The 19,549-nt window shown below is 60.9% G+C and overlaps 1 protein-coding gene across 1 annotated transcript; it reads left to right on the plus strand.

Moving 5' to 3' along the window:
* The first annotated feature begins 1,708 nt into the window (after positions 1–1,708).
* LOC148220505 (polyunsaturated fatty acid lipoxygenase ALOX15B-like) lies at positions 1,709–19,094 on the plus strand. Its single transcript, XM_088155228.1, is given in 17 exon segments — positions 1,709–1,894; positions 3,632–3,863; positions 4,172–4,256; positions 4,795–4,975; positions 5,043–5,107; positions 6,567–6,667; positions 9,057–9,088; positions 9,090–9,230; positions 12,025–12,168; positions 13,115–13,250; positions 13,253–13,308; positions 14,328–14,414; positions 15,402–15,571; positions 16,027–16,148; positions 17,076–17,176; positions 18,328–18,498; positions 18,915–19,094. Coding segments are annotated over 17 exon segments (2,190 nt in total).
* Positions 19,095–19,549: the final 455 nt, after the last annotated feature.

Genomic DNA, 19,549 nt, shown 5'->3' on the forward strand with positions numbered 1-19,549 from the left:
AACTGGTTTGACTGGGAGCAGTGGTGGAACTGGGAGGGAACTGGGGTTAACTGGGAGGGAACTGGGATGGAACTGGGACAGTCTCGACATTCCTGGGGGCCGGGAGTGCCCGGACCGGCCGGGGGACTGGGAGAGACTGGGAGGGAACTGGGAGGGAACTGGGAGGAACTGGGAGGGAACTGGGAGGGAACTGGGAGGAACTGGGAGGGAACTGGGAGGAACTGGGAGGGAACTGGGAGCACTGGGAGCACTGGGAGCGCTGGGAGCGCCGCGGCAGAGCCTGAGGGATTCCGGCAGCACCGAGAGACCCCCGAGGAACCCGCGGGACCCCCCCGGAACCGGAAACCCCCCGGGACCCCTCCCCAAAAAACCCGGAACCGGAAACCCCCCCGGGACCCCTCCCCAAAACCCCCCCCGGAACCGGAAACCCCCCCGGGACCCCTCCCCAAAAAACCCCCGGAACCGGAAACTGTCCCGGGACCCCTCCCCAAAATACCGACGAGACCGGAAACCCCCCGGGACCCCTCCCCCCAAAAAACCCCGGGACCCCCCAGGGACCCCTCCCCAAAATATCCGGGACCCCCCGGGGACGCCCCAGGGACCGGAAACCCCCCCCGACCCCTCCCCAAAAATCCCCCGGGACCCCAAAATCCCCCCCGGGACCCCCCAGGGACCCCAAAGCCCCCCAGGGACCCCCCCCAAAAATCCCCCCAAGGCCCCTCTGTGACCCCCAGGGACCCCCCAGGGACCCCCAGGACCTGTCCAGGGACCCCAAAACCCCCCAGGGACCCCCGGGTGACCCTGAGTGACCCAGAGTGACCCCTGAGTGACCCTGAGTGACCCCTGAGTGACCCCTGAGTGACCCCTGAGTGACCCTGAGTGACCATTAACCCCTGAGTGACCCTGAGTGACCTCTGGGTGACCCCTGAGTGACCCTGAGTGACCCCTGAGTGACCACTGAGTGACCACTGAGTGACCACTGACCCCTGAGTGACCCCTGAGTGACCCCTGAGTGACCCCTGAATGACCACTGACCCCTGAGTGACCCTGAGTGACCCCTGAGTGACCCCTGAGTGACCCTGAGTGACCACAGTGACCCCTGAGTGACCCTGAGTGACCCCTGAGTGACTCCTGGTGACCCTGAGTGACCCCTGAGTGACCCTGAGTGACCCTGAGTGACCCGAGTGACCCCTGAGTGACCCCTGAGTGACCATTTAACCCCTGAGTGACCACTGAGTGACCCCTGAGTGACCAGTGAGTGACCCCTGAGTGACCCTGAGTGACCCTGAGTGACCCGAGTGACCCCTGAGTGACCCCTGAGTGACCATTTAACCCCTGACTGACCCCTGACTGACCCTGAGTGACCCTGAGTGACCCTGAGTGACCCTGAGTGACCCCTGAGTGACCCCTGAGTGACCCTGAGTGACCCCTGACTGACCCCTGACTGACCCCTGACTGACCCCGAGTGACCCTGAGTGACCCCTGAGTGACCCCCAGTGACCCCCAGTGACCCCTGAGTGACCCCCAGTGACCCCCAGTGACCCCTGAGTGACCCCTGAGTGACCCCCAGTGACCCCCAGTGACCCCCGAGTGACCCCTGAGTGACCCCCAGTGACCCCCAGTGACCCCCAGTGACCCCTGAGTGACCCCTGAGTGACCCCCAGTGACCCCCAGTGACCCCCGAGTGACCCCTGCCCCCCCAGTGGCCATGAGCGCCCCCGCGGTGGCCGTGCGGGCGGGTGGGGGAGGGGCGCGGTACCGGCTGGGGGTGAGCACGGGCCCGGAGTGGGGGGGGGGCACCCTGGGGGGGGTGACCCTGAGCCTGGTGGGGACAGAGGGGGTGGCACCGCCCTGTCACCTGGGCTGGCCACAGCAACACCTGAGAGCCGGCACGGTGAGCTGGGACACACTGGGACACACTGGGACCGACTGGGAGCGACTGGGAGCGACTGGGACCGACTGGGACGGACTGGGAGGGACTGGGATGGACTGGGAGGGACTGGGAGTCACAAACTGGGACAGACTGGGATGAACTGGGATGGACTGGGAGGGACTGGGAGGGACTGGGACAGACTGGGAGTCACAAACTGGGACAGACTGGGATGGACTGGGACACACTGGGACCGACTGGGACGGACTGGGAGGGACTGGGAGGGACTGGGAGGGACTGGGAGTCACAAACTGGGACAGACTGGGATGAACTGGGATGGACTGGGAGGGACTGGGAGGGACTGGGAGGGACTGGGACCGACTGGGACCGACTGGGACGGACTGGGATGGACTGGGAGTCACAAACTGGGACAGACTGGGATGAACTGGGATGGACTGGGACCGACTGGGACGGACTGGGAGGGAACTGGGAGGGACTGGGAGGGACTGGGACCGACTGGGACCGACTGGGACGGACTGGGATGGACTGGGAGTCACAAACTGGGACAGACTGGGATGAACTGGGATGGACTGGGACCGACTGGGACGGACTGGGAGGGACTGGGACGGACTGGGACAGACTGGGAGTCACAAACTGGGACAGACTGGGACGGACTGGGATGGACTGGGACGGACTGGGAGGGACTGGGACGGACTGGGACAAACTGGGATGGACTGGGACAGACTGGGACGGACTGGGATGGACTGGGAGGGACTGGGATGGACTGGGAGGGACTGGGACGGACTGGGACAAACTGGGAGTCACAAACTGGGAGCGACTGGGACAGACTGGGACGGACTGGGAGGGACTGGGAGTCACAAACTGGGTGACACAGGTGACACACAGGTGACACAGTTGTGACACAGGTGACACAGGTGTAACACAGGTGTGACAAAGGTGACACACAGGTGACACACAGGTGACACAGGTGACACACAGGTGACATTAATGACACACAGGTGTGACACAGGTGACACACAGATGACACACAGGTGACACAGGTATGACACAGATGTGACACAGGTGACAGAAGTGACACAGGTGTGGGGTGACACACAGGTGACACACAGGTGACACACAAGTGACAGGTGACACAGGTGACAGGTAAGACACAGGTGACACACACGTCACACAGATGACACACAGGTGACACACAGGTGTGACAGAGGTGACAGAGGTGACACACAGGTGACACAGGTGTGACATGGTGACACAGGTGTGATAGGTGTGACACACAGGTGACACAGGTGACACACAGATGACACACAGGTGACGCACAGGTGTGACACAGGTGACACACAGCTGACACATGACACAGGTGACACACAGGTGACACAGGTGACACAGATGACACAGGTGACACACAGAGGACACACAGGTGACACACAGGTGACACACAGGGGTGACCCAGGTGTCCCCTGGCAGACGCTGTGGCTGGAAGTGACATCCCCGCGGCCCTTGGGGACACACAGGTGTGACACAGGTGACACAGGTGTGACACAGATGACACAGGTGACACACAGGTGACACACAGGTGACACAGGTGACACACAGAGGACACACAGGTGACACACAGGTGACACACAGGTGACACAGATGACACAGGTGACACACAGGTGACACAGGTGACACAGATGACACACAGAGGACACACAGGTGACACAGGTGACACACAGGTGTGACCCAGGTGTCCCCTGGCAGACGCTGTGGCTGGAGGTGACATCCCCGCGGCCCTTGGGGACCCTGCTGTCCCTGCGGCTGCACAAGGAGCCGCTGCTGTCCCTTGTCCCCGACCGCTGGTTCTGCGCCACCGTCACCGTCACCGGGCCACACCTTGGCGACACCGACGGCGACCCTGGGGACGTCCCCACGGCCACGTTCCCGTGTCACCGCTGGGTGGAGAGCGGGGACCTGGAGCTGCGGGAGGGGACAGGTACGGGGACATCGGGGACACTGGGGACATTGGGGACACTGGGGACATTGGGGGACATTGGGGACACTGGGGACACTGGGGACATTGGGGACACTGGGGACATTGGGGACATTGGGGACATTGGGGACACTGGGGACATTGGGGGGATCGGGGGACATTGGGGGGATTGGGGACATTGGGGGACATTGTGAGAGACTGGAGGTACTGAAGGACAATGTCCCCAGTATCCCCACTGTCCCCAGTGTCCCCAGTGTCCCCGGTGTCCCCGGTGTCCCCGGTGTCGCTGTCACTGTCCCCTCTGTCCCCAGCCCGCACCCCCCGTGTCGCCGCTCGGGTCCCGCAGTTGCTGCAGCAGCGCCGGGAGGAGCGGAGAGAGCGCCGGGAAATCTTCGAGTGCGAACTGGGATGGACTGGGGGGAACTGGGGGGGACTGGGAGGGGACTGGGGGGAACTGGTCCCTGGTGGTCACTGGTGGTCATTCTGTGTCACTGTGATCACTCTGTGTCCCTGGTGGTCACTGGTGGTCACTGTGGTCACTCTGTGTCACTGTGGTCACTCTGTGTCCCAGGTGGTCACTGTGGTCACTGTGGTCACTCTGTGTCACTGTGGTCACTGTGGTCACTGTGGTCACTGTGGTCACTCTGTGTCCCAGGTGGTCACTCTGTGTCCCTGTGGTCACTGTGGTCACTCTGTGTCCCAGGTGGTCACTGTGGTCACTGTGGTCACTCTGTGTCCCTGTGGTCACTGTGGTCACTCTGTGTCCCTGTGGTCACTGTGGTCACTGTGGTCACTCTGTGTCCCAGGTGGTCACTGTGGTCACTCTGTGTCCCTGTGGTCACTGTGGTCACTCTGTGTCCCAGGTGGTCACTCTACGCCCCGGGCTGGCCCTGGTGTCTGCGGGCCCTGCCCCCATCCCTGTGCCCGTGGCCAGCCCCGCGCACGTCGATGACGTCACCGCCGGACTCCCCGGCAATGACGTCACCGCCGGCGTCCCCATCGATGACGTCACCGCCCGAGGCCCAGTCGATGACATCGCCGGGACAGATGACGTCACCTGGACAGACGCTGTCACAGGGGGCGGTGACGTCAGAGGGATCGACGACGTCACAGGGGTCGGCGACGTCACATGAGTCGGTGACGTCACAGGGTTCGGTGACGTCACGGGGGCCACCCCCCCAGCTGTCGCCCACCCTGAGCTTCCCCCTCGCCCACCGGGCACAGCTGGCGGCGCGTGCAGGGGCGGCGTGAGTGACAGAGGGGACAGGGAGGGGACAATGGGGGACAATGGGGGACAGGGAGGGGACAATGGGGGACAATGGGGGACAATGGGGGACAATGGGGGACAATGGGGGGACAGGGAGGGGACAATGGGGGACAATGGGGGACAATGGGGGACAATGGGGGACAGTGGGGGACAGTGGGGGGACAGTGGGGGGACAATGGGGGACAATGGGGGACAGTGGGGGACAATGGGGGGACAATGGGGGGACAGGGAGGGGACAATGGGGGACAATGGGGGACAATGGGGGACAGTGGGGGACAATGGGGGGACAATGGGGGGGACAGTGGGGGGACAGTGGGGGGGACAATGGGGGACAATGGGGGACAGTGGGGGACAGTGGGGGACAATGGGGGACAGTGGGGGACAATGGGGGGACAATGGGGGACAATGGGGGGACAATGGGGGACAATGGGGGACAGTGGGGGGACAATGGGGGACAATGGGGGACAATGGGGGACAGTGGGGGACAATGGGGGGACAATGGGGGGGACAGTGGGGGGACAGTGGGGGGACAATGGGGGACAATGGGGGACAATGGGGGGACAATGGGGGGACAATGGGGGGACAATGGGGGACAGTGGGGGACAGTGGGGGACAGTGGGGGACAATGGGGGGACAATGGGGGGACAGTGGGGGACAGTGGGGGACAATGGGGGGACAGTGGGGGGACAGTGGGGGACAATGGGGGACAGTGGGGGACAATGGGGGGACAATGGGGGACAATGGGGGGACAATGGGGGACAATGGGGGACAGTGGGGGGACAATGGGGGACAATGGGGGACAGTGGGGGGACAGTGGGGGGACAATGGGGGACAATGGGGGACAGTGGGGGGACAGTGGGGGGACAATGGGGGACAGTGGGGGGACAATGGGGGACAATGGGGGGACAATGGGGGACAATGGGGGACAGTGGGGGACAGTGGGGGACAGTGGGGGACAATGGGGGACAATGGGGGACAATGGGGGACAATGGGGGACAGTGGGGGACAATGGGGGGACAATGGGGGACAATGGGGGACAATGGGGGACAATGGGGGACAGTGGGGGACAATGGGGGACAGTGGGGGACAGGGAGGGGACAATGGGGGACAGTGGGGGACAATGGGGGGACAATGGGGGGACAGGGAGGGGACAATGGGGGACAGTGGGGGACAATGGGGGACAATGGGGGGACAGGGAGGGGACAATGGGGGACAGTGGGGGACAGTGGGGGACAATGGGGGACAGTGGGGGACAGTGGGGGACAGGGAGGGGCATTAACGGTCGTTGGGGGTCACCAAATGTCCCCAGTGTCCCCCAACCCCCCCACTGTCCCCAATGTCCCCAATGTCCCCAATGTCCCCAATGTCCCCCAATGTCCCCAATGTCCCCAATGTCCCCCAATGTCCCCCAATGTCCCCAATGTCCCCTCTGTCCCCAGGCAGATCCGGATCCGGCTCCGGGGGCTCCGTTCCGGGCTTTCCTGGCGCTCCTTTGGGGACATTCGGGCGGCTCTCGAGGGTCCCGGGACCCCCATCAGCGGTGCGTGCCCCTCCCCCACCCCGCCACTGTCCCCACGGTGTCCCCACCTGTCCCCCAGGTGTCCCCAGGTGTCCCTGAGGTGTCCTCAGGTGTCCCCAGGTGTCCCAGAAGTGTTCCCAAATGTCCCTCAATGTCCTCCAATGTCCCCAAGATGCCCTCAGATGTCCCCCAGGTGTCCCCAAATGTCCCCAGGTGTCTCCCAGTGTCCCCAGGTGTCCCCAAGGTGTCCCAAGGTGTCCCAGAAGTGTCCCCAAATGTCGCCCAATGTCCTCCAATGTCCCCAAGATGTCCCCCAGATGTCCCCACATGTCGCCCAGGTGTCCCCAAATGTCCCCAGGTGTTCCCAAATGTCCCCCAGGTGTCTCCCAGGTGTCCCCAGGTGTCCTCAAGGTGTCCCCAGGTGTCCCAGAAGTGTCCCCAAATGTCCCCCAAATGTCCTCCAATGTCCCCAAATGACCCAAGATGCCCTCAGATGTCCCCCAAATGTCCCCCAGGTGTCCCCACTGTCCCCAATGTCCCCAGGTGTCCCCAGATGTCCCCCAGGTGTCCCCCAGGTGTCCCCAGGTGTCCCAGAAGTGTCCCCCAATATTCCCCAAATGTCCCCAAGATGCCCTCAGATGTCCCCCAGGTGTCCCCAAATGTCCCCCAGGTGTCCCAGAAGTGTCCCCAATGTCCCCCAAAGGTCCCCAGGTGTCCCCAAGATGCCACCAAATGTCCCCAAGATGTCCTCAGATGTCCCCAGGTGTCCCCAGCTGTCCCCCAGGTGTCCCCAGGTGTCCCCCAGGTGTTCCCAAATGTCCCCCAGGTGTCCCCCAGGTGTCCCCAAGGTGTCCCAAGGTGTCCCAGAAGTGTCCCCAAATGTCGCCCAGATGTCCCCAAATGTCCCCCAAATGTCCCCAAGAGGCACTCAGATGTCCCCCAAATGTCCCCCAGGTGTCCCCACTGTCCCCAATGTCCCCAGGTGTCCCCAGGTGTCCCCCAGATGTCCCCCAGGTGTCCCCCAGGTGTCCCCCAGGTGTCCCAGAAGTGTCCCCCAATATCCCCCAAATGTCCCCAAGATGCCCTCAGATGTCCCCCAGCTGTCCCCCAGGTGTCCCCAAATGTCCCCCAGGTGTCCTAGAAGTGTCCCCAAATGTCCCCAAGATGCCCTCAGATGTTCCCCAGGTGTCCCCCAGGTGTCCCCAAGTGTCCCCAATGTCCCGGAAGTGTCCCAGGTGTCCCCAAATATCCTCCAAGTGTCCCCAAATGTCCCCCAAATGTCCCCAGATGTCCCCAAGGTGTTCCCAGGTGTCCCCAGGTATCCTAGAAGTGTCCCCAAATGTCCCCAGCTGTCCCCGAAGTGTCCCAGCTGTCCCCAAGATGCCCCCAAATGTCCCGAAGATGCCCCCAGGTGTCCCCCAGGTGTCCCCCAGATGTCCCCCAGGTGTCCCCCAATGTCCCCCAGGTGTCCCCAGGTGTCCCCCAGGTATCCCCAATGTCCCCAAAATGTCCTCAAATGTCCCCAAGATGCCCCAGGTGTCCCCCAGGTGTCCCCCAGATGTCCCCCAGGTGTCCCAAAATGTCCCCCAGGTGTCCCCAATGTCCCCCAATGTCCCCAAAATGTACTCAAATGTCCCCAAGATGCCTCCAGATGTCCCCCAGGTGTCTCCCAGGTGTCCCCAGGTGTCCCCAAATGTCCCCAGGTGTCTCCCAGGTGTCCCCAGGTGTCCCCAAGGTGTCCCAGAAGTGTCCCCAAATGTCCCCAAATGTCGCCCAGATGTCCCCAAATGTCCCCAAGATGCCCTCAGATGTCCCCCAGGTGTCCCCAAATGTCCCCCAGGTGTCCCAAGGTGTCCCAGAAGTGTCCCCAAATGTTGCCCAATGTCCTCCAATGTCCCCAAATGTCCCCAAGATGCCCTCAGATGTCCCCAAATGTCTCCCAAATGTCCCCAAGCTGCCCTCAGATGTCCCCAGGTGTTCCCCAGGTGTCCCCAGCTGTCCCCGAAGTGTCCCCAGGTGTCCCCAAGATGCCACCAAATGTCCCCAAGATGTCCTCAGATGTCCCCAGGTGTCCCCAGGTGTCCCCCAGGTGTCCCCAAATGTCCCCCAGGTGTCCTAGAAGTGTCCCCAAATGTCCCCAAGATGCCCTCAGATGTCCCCCAGGTGTCCCCCAGGTGTCCCCAATGTCCCCCAGGTGTCCCCAGGTGTCCCCCAGGTGTCCCCCAGGTGTCCCCCAGGTGTCCCCAATGTCCCCCAGGTGTCCCCAGGTGTCCCCAAATGTCCCCCAGGTGTCCTAGAAGTGTCCCCCAGGTGTCCCCAGGTGTCCCCAATGTCCCCCAGGTGTCCCCAGGTGTCCCCCAGCTGTCCCCAGGTGTCCCCCAGGTGTCCCCAATGTCCCCGCTGTCCCCAGAGTACGTGGTGCAGCACTGGCAGGAGGACGCGTTTTTTCGGGGAGCAGTTCCTGAGCGGGGTGAACCCCGTCCTGCTGCGCCGCTGCCCCCGCCTGCCCCCCAAGTTCCCCGTGACCCCCCCGATGGTGGCCCCCAGCCTGGGCCCCGGCACCTCCCTGCAGCGGGAGATGGAGGTGAGGCACCCCAGAAATACAAAAAAAACCCAAAAAACACAAAAAAACAAAAAAAACCCCTCAAAAAAACCCCCAAAAACCCTCAAAAAAACAAAAAAAAACCCACAAAAAACCACAAAAAAACACCCCAAAAAAACCCTAAAACCCCCCCAAAAAACTTCAAAAAACCGCCCCAAAATCCTCCTCCAAAACCACTGCAAAACCAAAACCCAAATGGCCCTAAAACCCCCAAAACTCCAAACTCCAAAAACCCCAAAACCCCCAAAATCCCAAATCCCCGATGGTGGCCCCCAGCCTGGGCCCCGGCACCTCCCTGCAGCGGGAGATGGAGGTGAGGCACCCCAGAAATACAAAAACACCCCAAAAACACACAAAAAAAACCCCCAAAGCACCCCAAAAATACAAAAAAAACCCCACAACCCCCACAAAAAAAACCCTAAAAACCTCCCCAAAACCCCTCCCAAGAACCGCCCAAACCTGAAAACCCAAAACCAAAAAAACCCCAAAAGTCAAAACCCCCAAAACCCCAGACCCCTGAAAACCCCCAAAGCGCCCAGAACTTGAAAACACAAAACCCCAAAACCTGAAAACCCAAAAACCCCAAAACCTCAAAAACCCAAATCCCCAAAACCCCCAAAACTCCAAATCTCAAAACCCAAAAACCTCCAAAACCCCAAAACCCAAAAGCCCCCAAAACCCCAAAACCACAAACTCCAAAACCTGAAAAATCCCCAAACCTCAAAACCCCAAATTCCAAAACCCCAAACACCAAAAAACTCAAACCCCAAAAACCCCAAAAACCCCCAAAACCCCCCAAAACTCCAAACCCCCAAACCCCCACCCAAAACCCCAAAAAACCCCAAAAACCCCAAAAACCCCAAATTCCAAAAACCCCAAACCCCCAAAACCCAAACCCCTAAAACACCAAAAACCCCAAACCCCAAAAACTCAAAAAACCCAAAAAACCCCAAATCCCGAATACCTCAAACCCCAAAACCCCAAAGACCAAAAACCCCAAAGACCCCCAAAACTCCAAAAACCCCAAAAAACCCAAAAACCCCCAAAACCTCAAACCCCCAAAACTCAAAAAAAACCCCAAAGAACCCAAAGAACCCAAAACCCCACAAACACCAAAAAAACCTCAAAACCCCCCAAACCCAAAACACCCAAAACCCCAAACCCCAAGAACTCAACCCCCTAAAACCCGAAACTCAAAAAACCCCAAAAAACCCAAAGAACCCAAAACCCCAAAACCTCAAACCCCGAAACACCAAACACAAAAAAACTCAAAACCCCCAAACCCCCAAAACCCCCAAAACCCCAAAAACCCCAAAACCCAAAACCCCCAAAACCCCCAAAACCCAAAAACCCCAAAACCCCCAAAACCCCAAAACCCAAAAACCCCAAATCCCAAAAACCCAAAAACCCCAAAAACCCCAAACCCCAAAAACCCTAAAACCCCAAAAACCCCAAATCCCCCAAAAAACCCCAAACTCCAAAACTTCCAAATCCGGAAGGGAACTGGGGGGAAAAACATGGGGGTGATGGGGACCCCCGAATTTGGGGGGGGGTTCCAGAATTTGGGGGATCCCCGAATTTGGGGGGGTTCCAGAATTTGGGGGGGTCCCAGAATTTGGGGGGGTTCCAGAATTTGGGGTTTCCCATTTTTGGGGTGTTCCCATTTTAGAGGGGCTCCCATTTTTGGGGGGTGTCCCCATTTTTGGGGTGTCCCCATTTTTTGGGGGGATTCCCATTTTAGGGCTGTCCCCATTTTTAGGATTTTCCCATTTTTTGGAGTTTCCCATTTTTTTGGGGGGGTGTCCGCATTTTTTTTATGTCCCCATTTTTTTGGGGTGTCCCCATATATTTTTTGGGTTGTCCCCATTTTTTTGGGGTGTCCCCATTTTTTTGGGGGGGTGACCCCATTTTTAGGGGTGTCCCCATTTTTTGGAGTTTCCCATTTTTTGGGGGGTGCCCCCATTTTTGGGGGGATTCCCATTTTAGGGCTGTCCCCATTTTTTGGAGTTTCCCATTTTTTTTGGGGGGGGGTGTCCCCATTATTTTTTATGTCCCCATTTTTTGGGGGTGTCCCCATATTTTTTGGGGGTGTCCCCATTTTTTTTGGGGTGTCCCCATATTTTTTGGGGGTGTCCCCATTTTTAGGGGTGTCCCCATTTTTTGGAGTTTCCCATTTTTTGGGGGGGGCGTGTCCCCATTATTTTTTATGTCCCCATTTTTTTAGGGGCTGTCCCCATTTTTTTGGGGTGTCCCCATTTTTGGGGTGTCCCCATTTTTGGGGTGTCCCCATTTTAGGGCTGTCCCCATTTTTTAGGGGGTGTCCCCATATTTTTTTTGGGCTGTCCCCATATTTTTTTTAGGGGGTGTCCCCATATTTTTTTGGGCTGTCCCCATTTTTTTGGGCTGTCCCCATATTTTTTTTAGGGGGTGTCCCCATATTTTTTTGGGCTGTCCCCATTTTTTTTGGGGTGTCCCCATTTTTTGGGGTGTCCCCATATTTTTTTAGGGCTGTCCCCATATTTTTTTGGGGTGTCCCCATATTTTTTTGGGGGCTGTCCCCATTTTTTTGGGCTGTCCCCATATTTTTTTTGGGGGGGTGTCCCCATTTTTTCTGGGTGTCCCCATATATTTTTGGGCTGTCCCCATATTTTTTTGGGGTGTCCCCATATTTTTTTGGGCTGTCCCCATTTTTTAGGGGGTGTCCCCATATTTTTTTTAGGGCTGTCCCCATATTTTTTTTGGGGTGTCCCCATATATTTTTGGGGTGTCCCTGCAGGCCGGCCGCCTCTTCCTGGCCGATTACGCTCTGCTCGAGGGGCTCCCCACGGGGGACATCGGGGGACGCCCCCAGTTCGTGGCCGCCCCCCTCTGCCTGCTCTGGCTCAGCCCCCGCGGCCACCTCCTGCCCCTGGCCATCCAGGTACGGCCCCAACGTGTCCCCAAAATGTCCCCAAAATGTCCCCAATGTCCCCAATGTCCCCAAAATGTCCCCAAAATGTCCCCAGTGTCCCCAAAATGTCCCCAAAATGTCCCCAAAATGTCCCCAATGTCCCCAATGTCCCCAAAATGTCCCCTATGCCCCCTGCTGACCTCAGTGTCCCCCTAGTGTCCACTGTCCCCAATATCTCCTCTGTGTTCCTGTCCCCTCACTGTCCCCCCGTGTCCCCTCACTGTCCCCCAGTGACCCTCACTGTCCCCGGTGTCCCCTGACTGTCCCCAGTGTCCCCTGAGTGTCCCCGGTGTCCCCCCAGCTGTCCCTTCACTGTGTCCCCCGTGTCCCCTGACTTTCCCCGGTGTCCCCTCACTGTCCCCTCACTGTCCCTTCTGTGTCCCCTCACTGTCCCCCTGTGTCCCCCAGTGTCCCCTCACTGTCCCCCGTGTTCCCCAGCTGTCCAGCAGCCCGGCCCGGGCTCCCCCAGTGTCCCCTCACTGTCCCCTCACTGTCCCCAGTGTCCCCTCACTGTCCCCCCGTGTCCCCCGGTGTCCCCTGACTGTCCCCAGTGTCCCCTCACTGTCCCCTGTGTCCCCTGAGTGTCCCCTGAGTGTCCCCGGTGTCCCCCCAGCTGTCCCCTCACTGTGTCCCCTGTGTCCCCTCACTGTCCCCTCACTGTCCCCCCGTGTCCCCTGTGCCCCTCACTGTCCCCTCACTGTCCCGGTGTCCCCCCAGCTGTCCCCTGACTGTCCCCAGTGTCCCCTCACTGTCCCCCAGTGTCCCCTCACTGTCCCCTGAGTGTCCCCTGAGTGTCCCGGTGTCCCCCCAGCTGTCCCCTCACTGTCCCGGTGTCCCCCCAGCTGTCCCCTGAGTGTCCCCTCACTGTCCCGGTGTCCCCCCAGCTGTCCCCTCACTGTCCCCCGTGTCCCCCCAGCTGTCGCAGCAGCCCGGCCCGGGCTCGCCCATTTTCGTGCCCGGGGGTCGTGGCTGGGCGCTGGCCAAGCTCTGGGTTCGGGGCTCTCACTTTGTGCTGCACGAGATGGTCCCGCACCTCCTGCACGGCCACTTCCTGCCGAGGCCTTCGCCGTGGCCACCCAGCGCCTGCCCGCGGCACACCCCGTGCACCAGGTACCCCAAAAATACCCCGGGTACCCCAAAAATACACACGGGACCCCGAAAATACCCCCCGGGAACCCGAAAATACAGCCGGGTACCCCAAAAATACACCCGGGTACCCCAAAACTACACCCGGGTACCCCAAAAATACACCCGGGAACCCGAAAATAACCCCGGGTACCCCAAAACTACACCCGGGAACCCCAAAAATACCCACGGGTACCCCAAAAATACCCACGGGAACCCCAAAAATACCCCCGGGACCCCGAAAATGCCCCCCGGGAACCCGAAAATACACCCGGGTACCCCAAAAATACACCCGGGACCCCGAAAATGCCCACGGGAACCCCAAAAATACCCACGGGACCCCGAAAATACACCCGGGTACCCCAAAACTGCACCCGGGACCCCGAAAACTGCGGTGTGAAATTCCCGTCCTGATACCGCAACCCTGACCCTAAAAACTGCACCCGGGACCCCAAAACTCCAAACCTGACCCCAAAAACTGCACCCCAATCCTAAAACGCCAAACCTGACCCCAAAAATCACCCCCGGGACCCCGAAAATACCCCCGGGACCCTAAAACCAACCCCGGAATCCCAAAAACTGCAGCGTGAAATCCCCGTCCTGATACCCCAACCCTGACCCCAAAAACTGCACCCCAATCCCAAAACGCCAAACCTGACCCCAAAAATCACCCCCGGGACCCCAAAATCACCCCGGGAACCCGAAAATACCCACGGGACCCCAAAAACTGCAGCGCGACCCCAAAACTCCAAACCTGACCCCAAAAGTCACCCCCGGGACCCCAAAAATACCCCCGGGACCCTAAAACCAACCCCGGGACCCCAAAAACTGCGGCGTGAAATCCCCGTCCTGAAATACCAATCCTGACCCCAAAACTACCCCCGAGACCCCAAAACCACCCCCGGGACCCCAAAACCCCAACCCTGACCCCAAAAACTGCACCCCAATGTCCCCAATCCCCCCAATGTCCCCAATGTCCCCAATGTCCCCATCGCTGTCCCCAGCTCCTCCTCCCCCACCTGCGCTTCACCTTCCACATCAACATCCTGGCACGGGAGACGCTGCTCAACCCCGGTGGCATCATCGACCAGGTGAGAACTGTCACCTGTGTGTCACCTGTGTGTCACCTGTGTGTCACCTGTGTGTCACCTGTGTGTCACCTGTGTCCCCTGTGTCACCTGTGTGTCACCTGTGTGTCACCTGTGTGACCTGTGTCACCTGTGTGTCACCTGTGTCACACGTGTATCACCTGTGTGTCATCTGTGTCACCTGTGTGTCACCTGTGTCACCTCAGTGTCACTCTGTCACCTGTACCTGTGTCACCTGTGTCACCCCCATCACTCCCATCATCCCCATCCCATTGTCCCCTCTGTCACCTGGGTCCTCTCTCTGGTGTCACCTGTGTCACTTGTGTCACCTGGACACCTGGGTCCTCCTGGGGACACCTGGGGGACACTGAGGTAACACTGAGCGCTGTCACTGTCCCCAGGCCACCCCGGTGGGCAGGGAGGGGACACTGAGGGGACACTGAGGTGACACTGAGGGGACACTGGGGGGACACTGGGGGGACACTGAGGGGACACTGAGGGGACACTGGGGGGACACTGAGGTGACACTGAGGGGACACTGGGGGACACTGGGGGGACACTGAGGGGACACTGGGGGGACACTGGGGGGACACTGGGGGACACTGAGGTGACACTGAGGGGACACTGGGGGGACACTGGGGGGACACTGGGGGGACACTGAGAGGACACTGAGGGGACACTGGGGGGACACTGAGGGGACACTGAGGGGACACTGAGGGGACACTGGGGGGACACTGGGGGGACACTGAGAGGACACTGAGGGGACACTGGGGGACACTGAGGGGACACTGAGGGGACACTGAGGTAACACTGGGGGGACACTGGGGACACTGGGGGGACACTGGGGGGACACTGAGGGGACACTGAGGGGACACTGAGGTGACAATGAGCGGTGTCACTGTCCCCAGGCCACCTCGGTGTGACACTGGTGACACTGAGGTGACACTGGGGGGACACTGAGGGGACACTGAGGGGTGTCACTGTCCCCAGGCCACCTCGGTGGGCAGGGAGGGGACACTGGCGCTGGTGGCCCGGGGCACAGCGGCGCTGACGTACCGCGAGCTCTGTGTCCCCGATGACGTGGAGGAGCGCGGGGTTGGGGACATCCCCGGGTACCACTACAGGGACGACGCCATGGACATCTGGGGGGCCATCGAGAGGTGGGGACACTGGGGACACTGGGGACATTGGGGACACTGGGGACATTGGGGACATTGGGGGGGATTGGGGACACTGGGGACACTGGGGACATTGGGGACACTGGGGGGGATTGGGGACACTGGGGACATTGGGGGGATTGGGGACAAGAGGGGACATTGGGGACACTGGGGACATTTGGGGACATTGGGAGGATTGGGGACATTGGGGACATTGGGGACAATGGGGACATTGGGGGGGTTGGAGGACATTGGGGACAGTGGGGACATTGGGGGCAGAGGGGACACTGGGGACATTGGGGACATTGGGGACAAGAGGGGACAATGGGGACATTGGGGACAGTGGGGACATGGAGGTGGGAGTGGTGGGGACAATGGCACGGGGACACTGGGGACACTGGAACATGGGGTGGGTGGCCGTGTCCCCGCGTGTCACCGCTGTGGCCGCGCTGTCGCAGCTACGTGCAGGGCGTTGTGTCACTTTTCTACGGCGGGGACACCGAGGTGGCCGAGGATGAGGAGCTGCAGGAGTGGGTGGGAGAGATCTTCACCTACGGCGTGCTGGGCAACAGCAACAGCGGTGGGGACACTGGGGACACTGGGGACATTGGGGACATTGGGGACATTGGGGACATTGGGGACACCGGGGACATTGGGGATACTGGGGATACTGGGGACACTGGGGACATTGGGGACACTGGGGACACTGGGGACACTGGGGATACTGGGGATACTGGGGACACTGGGGACATTGGGGACACTGGGGACACTGGGGACATTGGGGACACTGGGGATACTGGGGACACTGGGGACATTGGGGACAATTGGGGACATTGGGGACATTGGGGACATTGGGGGGATTGGGGACATTGGGGGACACTGGGGACATTGGGGACATTGGGGGATTGGGGACAATTGGGGACATTGGGGACATTGGGGACATTGGGGGACATTTGGGGACACTGGGGACACTGGGGGACACCAGGGACACTGGGGGGACACGTAGGTGACAATCGGGGGTGGTCACTGCGGTGGCTGACATCCGTTCTGTCCCCTCTGTCTCTCTGTCCCTGTTTCCCTCTGTCCCCCTGTCCCCCTGTCCCTCTGTCCCCCTGTCCCCCTGTCCCTCTGTCCCTGTGTCCCTGTGTCCCTGTGTCCCTCTGTCCCCTCTGTCCCCTCTGTCTCTCTGTCCCTGTGTCCCTCTGTCCCTGTGTCCCCTCTGTCCCTGTGTCCCTCTGTCCCTCTGTCCCTCTGTCCCTCTGTCCCTCTGTCCCTTTGTCCCTGTGTCCCTCTGTCCTCTGTCCCTTTGTCCCCTCTGTCCCCTCTGTGTCCCTCTGTCCCTGTGTCCCTCTGTCCCTGTGTCCCCTCTGTCCCTGTGTCCCTCTGTCCCTCTGTCCCTCTGTCCCCTCTGTCCCTTTTGTCCCCTCTGTGTCCCTCTGTCCCTGTGTCCCTGTGTCCCTCTGTCCCTGTGTCCCCTCTGTCCCCTCTGTCCCTTTTGTCCCCTCAGGGTTCCCGTCCCAGCTCTGTTCCTGTCCTGACCTGGTCAAGTTTCTCACCATGATCATCTTCTGCTGCTCCGCCCGGCACGCGGCCGTCAACAGCGGCCAGGTGACACACCTGGGACACCTGGGGACACACCTGGGACACACCTGGGGACACCTGGGGACACCTGGGACACCTGGGACACACCTGGGACACCTGGGACACCTGGGGACACCTGGGGACACCTGGGGACACCTGGGACACACCTGGGACACCTGGGACACCTGGGACACCTGGGGACACACCTGGGACACACCTGGGACACACCTGGGACACCTGGGACACCTGGGACACACCTGGGGACACACCTGGGACACCTGGGACACCTGGGACACACCTGGGACACACCTGGGACACACCTGGGGACAGCTGGGACACCTGGGGACACCTGGGAAACACCTGGGACACCTGGGACACCTGGGGACACCTGGACACACCTGGGACACACCTGGGGACACACCTGGGACATACCTGGGACATACCTGGGACACACCTGGGGACACACCTGGGGACACACCTGGGACACACCTGGGACACACCTGGGACACCTGGGGACACCTGGGGACAGTTGGCACACACCTGGGACACGCCTGGGGACACCTGGGACACACCTGGGCACACCTGGGGACAGTTGGCACACACCTGGGACACGCCTGGGGACACCTGGGGAAACCTGGGGCACACCTGGGGACACACCTGGGGACACCTGGGCACAGCTGGAGACCTGAGTGACCCCTTGGTGGCCACAGTGGGACCTCAGTGGCCCCTGTGGCACCCAGGTGACCCTCAGGGAGTTTTTGTGGCCCAGTGGCCCCAGGTGACCCCTTGGTGGCCACAGTAGCCGTGACAACCCCTAGGTGGCCCCATAGCACCTGAGTGACCCCAGTGACACCCAGGTGGCCCCCAGAGAAGTTTGGTAGCCCCCAGGGAGTTTTGGTGGCCCCCAGGGAGGTTGGATAGTTCCCCAGGGAGGTTTGATGGCCCCAGGGAGGTTTGGTGGCCCCCAGGGAGGTTTAGTGGCCCCCAGGGAGTTTGGTAGCCCCCAGGGAGTTTTGGTGGCCCCCAGGGAGGTTGGATAGTCCCCAGGGAGGTTTGATGGCCCCAGGGAGGTTTGGTGGCCCCGGAAAGGTTTGGTAGCCCCCAGGGAGGTTTGGTAGCCCCAGGGAGGTTTGGTGGCCACCAGGGAGGTTTGGTAGCCCCTCTGTCCCCTCCCCCAGTACGACTACGCCGCCTGGATGCCCAACACGCCGGGCTCGCTGCAGCGGCCACCGCCGGCCACCGAGGACGAGGCCACCGAGGAGCTGCTGGTGGCCACCCTGCCCGGGCCCGAGGCCACCGGGGCCCTGCTGGCCCTGCTGAGCGTGGTCAGCTACGAGGGGGGAGAGCCGGTGAGAGGGGACATGGGGACAGTGGGGACATTGGGGGACATTGGGGGGATTGGGGACACTGGGGGACATTGGGGACATTGGGGACATTGGGGGGATTGGGGACACTGGGGACATTGGGGACATTGGGGACATTGGGGACAGTGGGGGACATTGGGGGGATTGGGGACACTGGGGGACATTGGGGGGACATTGGGGACATTGGGGACACTGGGGGACATTGGGGGTTGTGACCCCGGTTTTTGGGTCTCTCCTGCTGTCCCCTGACCCTGTCCCCAATGTCCCCAATCCCCCCAGTGTCCCCCAATGTCCCCAATGTCCCCCAATGTCCCCAATGTCCCCTCTGTCCCCAATGTCCCCCAATGTCCCCCAATGTCCCCAATGTCCCCAGTGTCCCCCAATGTCCCCTCTGTCCCCAGCGTCCCCTGGGCTCGCGCTCTCAGGACCTGCTGGCCGGGCCGGCCCCTCGGGCTCTCCTGGCCTCGTTCCGGGCTCGCCTGGCCGGGATCTCCCGCAGGATCCGGGCCCGGAACGCGGAGCTGGCCCTGCCCTACCCCTACCTGGACCCACGGCTCGTGCAGGAGAGCATCTCCATCTGACTGGGCCACCAAAGTGTCCCCATGGGCCACCAGAGTGTCCCCAATGGCCACCAACATCACCCACAGCATCTCCATCTGACTGGGCCACCAGAGTGTCCCCATGGCCACCAGAGTGTCCCCTGATGGCCACCGACATCATCCACAGCATCTCCATCTGACTGGGCCACCAAAGTGTCCCCATGGGCCACCAAAGTGTCCCCAATGGCCACCAACATCACCCACAGCATCTCCATCTGACTGGGCCACCAGAGTGTCCCCATGGGCCACCAGAGTGTCCCCGATGGCCACCAACATCACCCACAGCATCTCCATCTGACTGGGCCACCAGAGTGTCCCCATGGGCCACCAGAGTGTCCCCAATGGCCACCGACATCATCCACAGCATCTCCATCTGACTGGGCCACCAGAGTGTCCCCATGGGCCACCAGAGTGTCCCCAACTCCCTCTGAAAATTT

This window comes from Sturnus vulgaris, chromosome 36 (genome assembly GCF_052056855.1).
Source record: "Sturnus vulgaris isolate bStuVul1 chromosome 36, bStuVul1.hap1, whole genome shotgun sequence".
Taxonomy (NCBI): domain Eukaryota; kingdom Metazoa; phylum Chordata; class Aves; order Passeriformes; family Sturnidae; genus Sturnus; species Sturnus vulgaris.